At 41.3% G+C, this 7,269-nt stretch overlaps 1 protein-coding gene across 1 annotated transcript in view; it reads right to left on the reverse strand.

Annotated features, from left to right (window-relative positions):
• Window positions 1-5,165, reverse strand: part of tsg101a (tumor susceptibility 101a) — a 29,350-nt gene extending 24,185 nt beyond the window's left edge. Inside the window, exons 1-4 of the mRNA XM_024379160.2 lie at window positions 4,801-5,165; window positions 4,387-4,474; window positions 4,206-4,271; window positions 3,853-4,016 (exon numbers count right to left, since the gene is read on the reverse strand). Of these exons, the coding sequence (XP_024234928.1) occupies window positions 3,853-4,016; window positions 4,206-4,271; window positions 4,387-4,474; window positions 4,801-4,842 (360 nt within the window). The 5' untranslated portion in view covers window positions 4,843-5,165. The remainder of the gene's footprint in view (window positions 1-3,852; window positions 4,017-4,205; window positions 4,272-4,386; window positions 4,475-4,800) is intronic.
• Between the last annotated feature and the right edge of the window lie 2,104 nt (window positions 5,166-7,269).

The raw sequence follows: 7,269 nt of genomic DNA on the forward strand, positions 1-7,269 counted from the left end.
CGTGTTCTCTGCATCACAGATTTTATAGGGCCCTAGATTGTGACACCCCAAAACATATTTTGCTGTGTCACACAATAAAATACATTTGACTCATCTTAGAAAGTCATTCACAATGCTTTAAGAAGGATGCTAACCGTTACATCGAAAATACATTTGACCTGTCATGCTAATCGATCTATAGGTTAATTTGCATGATTTGGGGGAATTTAATTGCCACATGTATATTTCTGTTAGTCCTCATGCATTTTATTTCACACATACACAGCCTAGTTTGAGGACCAGAATAGCCTACCACATGTCAGACAGTGCAAGAGTATCTCCTCAAAAAGCATCTTGGCCACTGGAGTGAAACCTGCTTTTGTAAGCCCAGTCATTGCGCAACAAATAACAATGCTAAACACAATTGCATGTTAAAAACTTGTGGCCACGATTTCTCAATCTCAACTCAATGCACGCCACTCATTCGCCATTCGAAACCGTGCCAATATATCATCCAAACACCAGCTTCGAGGGCATTATCACTTTCATACAACAATTTATTCATGCGATATAGTCCCGACACAAATCTAAGGTTGCTGCCCAAGCCGGCTGGTAGTTCACTCAGTCTTTCAGTTCTGTATCTATGGACAAGACCCAGTCTAAAATGTTCCATTGCCATACTGGCTGGCAACGTTCTCATAGTCACGACAAACAATGCAGCCAGAATAACAGCGAAGTGGCTGCATTTGCAGTTGTTCAAGCAGATTAAGTGACATTTATTTGGATGCATCCATAACAATGAACTAATGAGGCGCGATTTCGCCAGGCACAGATACTGTGCTCTCGTCAGGACACTGTTGTTCATAGGAGCTACCCAAAGACACAGCTAACACAATCACTTCAAACTAAAGCTGGAAAGACAGCAAACATGCTGCATTTCATTTTGATTTTCCTGTTGTTGTCTATTGACATTTCTTTGTATAGACCCAGAAAAATAATGCCTGCTGATTAATTATTTCAATTGGATGAGAAATGCTGCCTGCCTGTCTGCCTATTCCCGACTCCTGCCACATTCATTACTATGGACAGCTGGAGTTTGAATTGCAATATTGAAACAGTGTTGCTGAGATAGACTGCAAGGTTTATACAAATTTTCGCTGTTGAAAACTAAATGTTAGTCTAAAAGAAATGTGAGATAATGTCTAGATGCTTTTTATAGTAGAGTTCAAGTTTATAAATTGCCTGGCTGGGCTGATGAGACAGTGGATTGCACAGTGAGAGGGAACAGAGAAAATAGGCTTTTCAAAGTCAGATTTAGCCTGTGGTAACTTCTGGAATAAACACTGGCTGGAATGGGGTTTTAACCAATCAGCATCCAGGATTAGACCCACCCGTTGTATAATAGGCTATAGCCTTTTGACTGTAATAAGATATGCAACAATAGCAAGCCTGTTTCTATTAAGCTCGCAATGAGAAATGCCCAGCCCATGTATGCATACTATCATAGAGGAAGAGACAAAAGTGAGAGGTTTCACTCTCGCCAAAATAAGTCCAATGTGTTTCTATGGGCTTATTTTGGGCCTGCCTTCGCACCTTGGGACGACTCGCATTGTTAGGGCGGAAACATAAGCATCTCGTCATTATATACAGATCTCAGAGTACTTTCTGCTGGTCACATCATTTTACTGTCAAGGAAAAATGTAGCCGTTTGTTGACGGGTTAGAGGGTTAGTTAGTCGGCAGCAAAATGTACATCCTAAGTAGTGTAATAGACTTCGGACATGATATTCAAGAAAAACATTACATTAACACGTGTCGAACTCATTCCACGGATGGCCGGGCGTCTGCAGATTACTAGGCCCTCCATTGAATGAGTTTGACATCCTTGATCTAAAAAGTCCAAGCAGGAATGCAAGATTCCAAATATTTGTATATGTAAACCTAATCCAGTGATTGTCATGAATTTTCAGTTGACAATTAGGCTATTTTTGTTATGTTACTGTCAAAACAGGGCACGTAAAATCTTTACGTGCACTAATATTATGTATAGGCCAAATTCAATTGGTACTAGTTCAGCACCCAAGGAAGTGGAAACGCAAAACACATAAGCTAGATCGCTAACTCTAAATATAACACCTACTGCTAGTGGCCATGTATTAATCTAAGAGTTAATGTAGCATCTCCAAAAAACTTTGCAATGAGGCCGAGTGCACTCACGATGGACGATGCGCAAATTTGTGAGATCCGTACTTCAAACCCATATCAGATATGTTTAGAAAAATTGTAACTACAGAATACTGAGACCCTCCTCTCTTTAATATAGACAACTAGTTGCTTCCAAAGCTGTGTTGCCCCCACAATTGCATTTTTAAATGTTATACAATCACGAGGGGTAAACAAGCGGGGGTGAGAGAGCGCGAGGGGCTCGCTCATTACAGCAGCCAGCCCCAGCGAAACAGGTAGGCACACAGCGGCAGGTCAGAAACTCATTACAGGAACCATGAGGATAATGCACTTTTACTGTTTAACAAATTCGGTTTGGTTTTATCCTCCCCCCAAAAATGGGAAGTTTCGAGGTAACCATGTAGAATGTGCAGCTCGCACCAGTGCAACCAGTTTAAAAAAGTAATGGGGGGGGAATAGTTACATATCACAATATTATTTTGGGATGACGCTGTATCGATATTTATTCAAAGTATCGCTTTGGTGGCGTTAGCTAGCGCTAGTCGGTTATAACTGTTCAATCTTTTTAAATAGTGAGCCAACATGGTTTCAGCACTTTTATTTCTCTGACTGATCAAAACACGTATAGAGAGCAGTATGTTTGGAACATCAAATCGCAATATCGAATTGCAATACATATAGAATTGTGAGAATCGCAATACACATCGGCACCCAAGTATCGTGATATCGTAACGGGAGGTCACTGGAAAGTCCCAGCCCAAACAAAAAAATGTAACTCGCACAGCCAAGTTAAAGGGTTGAAAAACGTTACTAAATGGCAGCAGTCTGGAGCCCTGTCAAATGGGCAATCTGTGATCTGATTGCTACAAAAAATGTTAGGCATTTAAATGAATGATATACCCTTCGATTCTTGAAGAACATAACGTATATAACTCATGCTCCCAAGTGGCGCAGCGGTAAAAGGCACAGCATCTCAGTGCAAGCTGAATCACATCCAGGCGTGATTGGGAGTCCCATTGTACGCCGCCCAATTGGCCCAGCGTGGTCCGTGTTTGGCCTTCATTGTAAATAAGAATTTATTCTTAACTGACTTGCCTAGTTAAATAAAAGGTTAAATAAAAAAATGAGCTTAGTTCAACTGTCAAACCCCATCACAAACCAAAATATGATAGCTGGTTTTACTCTAATGTAATTGTAAACAAACACTGTATAGCCTCAAACTATAATTTTGATATCATGGATGTTGTATCCAGTCCTTGCATCCAGTGGACGGTTTATGAATTTGAGTGGTTACAATTGTGTGCCAATTGGCCCAGCGTTGTCTGGGTTAGGGTTTGCCCGGAGTAGGCAGTCATTGTAAATAAGAATGTCTTCCTAACAGACTTACCTAGTTAAATAAAGGTTAAATAAATCAATACTCAAGCCCAATCCCCTCAGCTTTTGCCCAAAACAGTGGTGGGGTGGACTATTATTGTTTGAACTGTATATTGCCCCTTTAAAGCAGTCCAACATTAATTGTGTTTACTTAAGCCATGTTATCTGTGTGAAATCCATCAGAAACTAGGTACAGAAACATTGGTTCAGTAATAAATGAAGAGTAATACAGTGTGCGTCACAAAAAAATTCACACACAAAAAAAGAGGTATAATATAGCCAATGCTAAAATACTGGAGACAACGCTGTTACTGACATGTTTCCACTCGTGCAGATAGGGCAGGTAGATCTTGCCGTTGGCATCAATGTGTTTGCCAGTCTTGATCATCATGGCACTGGTGGGCTTCACAAAACAGATGGGAGGGTTGTATGGGTAGGTGTCCAGCAGCCATAGACACACTGGGATGTTATATATGTTTCCTAGAAGACAAGAGTATTGTATTTTTATATATATATAACACAACAGGAAAGTTTTGCAACAGACAATGGAAATGTGTGTTTCTTATTGAACAAGTCCAGGTAGTTCCTCTCTGTTTGGTGCCTATGAACACAACCCTGGTCATTACTTTTTTGTCAGATGATAGTGACATACACCCAAACGTAGCCTACCTCTGTAGCTGACTGGCACTGTTCCTGTTAAGCTCACCAGAGTTCTAGTGGAGCCATCATTGAAAACTGAGGACAGAAAATATCACTCAATAAAACAAATCAGACAAGCATACAAAAACACATAGATCATGTTTTGTGATATGGGCCACTGCTGTGACCCATGTACTGTACAAGTTCTTACCATATGAATCCATAACAGGCTTCAGGTCCTTGTACTGGGAGATGACGTTGGTTATCTCACGAACAGTCAGGTCCCTGTATTTGTATTGCTGAACAGTGGACATGGTGATTAATATTGCTGAATGTCAATGTCTTAACACTGATTGGTTCAGCCAGGTACCTAAGGTTAGTTAGTGTTTTCTAGCCAGATAACTAAAGTTATCTAACTATAAGCATACGTTATCAAACATACGTTATAAATCAGGTCTAACTGTTTAACACTAACACTAGTTATTTGGTAACCGAGATAGTTATCGTTAGACAAATATTTGTAGAGTTAGCCATAATTAGCTAGTTATCGCGCTTAGCTAGCTGAAAGGCTAACAATGTTAATAAAAACAATTGTTAGCTAACGTTAGGTAAAATCGATGCTTACCTTGAGCATTTTCTTCAATGCGCCTTCGTTGACAACTGCCATGATTGATGGTGTAATATGATGTACTTCAGATGAACTACCTAGGTTTAGCTAACTACTGTAACGTTAACGTTGTTTATTTGAAAACGACAACTTGCTAGCGTGAGCTGGCCCTCGGCGTATGATTCCGGTCAAAGAAAATACTAATTTCGACACGAAGAGTAGCGTGTATAATTGTTCTGTTTAGCTAAACGTTACCTGTTTAAAAAATATATTTCTGAAGACACAAAGGTAATGCAATAATCAGAAATACCGATGAGATTCAAGGATCACTGCTGTGAGCAACAGCGTCTCGTCAGCAACAATTTAAAAAAGTACTTCCGGGTCTTCTTCTTCGATGAGGTTTAACGGCGGTTCACATCCAATAAATGTTGCATTACCGCCACCAACTAGACTGGGGCATTGTTGTATCTTCTTGTCTGAAGAAAACAACGGCTCTTTAACAACATACAGTACCAGTCTAAAGTTTGGACATACCTACTCATTCAAGGGTTTTCTTTATTTTTGCTATTTTCTACATTATAGAATAACAGTGAATACATCAAAACTATGAAATAATAAAATAATGTAGTAACCAAAAAAGTGTTAAACAAATCAAAATATAACTTATATTTTAGATTCTTCAAAGTAGCCACCCTTTGCCTTGATGCCAGCTTTGCACACTCTTGCACACTCTCAACCAGCTTCACCTGGAATGCTTTTCCAACAGTCTTGAAGTTCTCACATATGCTGAGCACTTGTTGGTTGATTTTCCTTCACTCTGCAACTCATCCCAAACCATCTCAATTTGTTCCGGGACAATGTGGGCTGCGCTGACTTTCAATATTGCAACTACTACCTGGGCGAAGTGGCTACCTACACAAGCTACTGGGGAATCCACGCCCGCCTAGTTTTTATTTTTCTTCCAACCCAGTAGCCGGACGCCGCTCTGGTCTGGTGGAAGTGTCGCCACCTTGTCGGCTCTCCACAGCCAACTTGCCGGTGCTCAGCAGGGTTCCATCCCCGCTGGAGAACGGAGCTGTTCTCGACCCAACCAACCAGCCATGGAGATACGTCACTTGCCGTGGAAGTCGAAGACAGCGTCCTCTGGCAATGAGGGTCTCCTTGGAGATGCTGAGCCTTACCTGACACAGACCAGAAACAGCTTTTCTGCCCTGGATCCAGAGGTTCAAGCACCTTATTCCTTGGGGGCTTCCCATTCACGATCGGATCCAGAGGTACCTGCATCTTTGTCCTCTGTTCTGTCTCCCTCTCCGGTGGCTTCGACCTCAGGTTCAGATCTTCGGAGCTCCCACCATCATCAGACCATGAGGCTGCCTGAGAGGCCGGCCCATTCAACATTGCCAGCTGTCATCATAGGCAGCTCTACTGTGAGAAACATCTCGGTTCCCAAGGCAAAAACCCTGTGATTAGCAAGGAGCACGAGTACAGGGCATAACAAGGCTGCCATTGTTCGACTGTTCTACTACAGATGCCGGGAGCTGACAATGTCATAGTCCATGTGCGGTCAAACGACATCAGGAGGGCCAGCTCGGAACATCTGAAAATTGATTTTAAAGAACTTATTTTAGCATTAAAAGACTCAAAAAAACTGCCAATCATTTCAGGTCCAGTACCATCGTTGGGCCGCTGGTGTGAAAGATTCAGCAGGCTACTGGCCATACATATCTGGCTAAAATATTATTGTAGCTCTGCTGGAGTCACTTTAATAGATAACTTTGACATCTTCTGGAAACAGAGGATACTCTACAGGAATGACGGAGTCCATCCAAATCTTCTTGGCTACTGGATTATCCAAGACTGCTTTGAAACAATTACTTATCAATGAACCAAGACCAGCTCAGCTATTCCCTACCATTGTGACAATGAGTTGTAATAACGCTGCATTAAATGTACATTATCCTGGGGGTGTTTCAGACACAATATAAGTAAATTAATTTATGTCCACCCAGTAGCGTAGCTTAATCATGACGGGCCCAGGTGCCCAAAAAAATGACAGGCCCCTATCACCACCTATATTTCCCTTAAAATTAAAATATTTATGTTGGATAAGGCTGTGTATTAATATTACTAAGCATTGTAACAGCAGAGCAGAACCTAATCTACGGGCACATTTGATGCTGTTACCAGAGAAGCCGCAATATAGCCAATACATTCAACACCATGGACGGCGGTCAGAAATGAACCTGTATAAGTCGATCAGCACCACAGAAAGCACAAAGCGGTCAAAAAACACCCTATTTTAGCTGCAAATAATAGGTAATAGCCAATATTATAAAACACAAATATATAGATCAATCTCTTGCCAGAAACACAGCTAATGACCCAGCACATGCTCTCTGTAGTTGTGCACGGCGGCAAAACTAACATATCGGTATTTCACATGATCTGCTACCGCAGAGACCTATAGCAAAAACACCAGCAAATCAA

The sequence above is a fragment of the Oncorhynchus tshawytscha genome, linkage group LG19 (genome assembly GCF_018296145.1).
Source record: "Oncorhynchus tshawytscha isolate Ot180627B linkage group LG19, Otsh_v2.0, whole genome shotgun sequence".
NCBI classification, from domain to species: domain Eukaryota; kingdom Metazoa; phylum Chordata; class Actinopteri; order Salmoniformes; family Salmonidae; genus Oncorhynchus; species Oncorhynchus tshawytscha.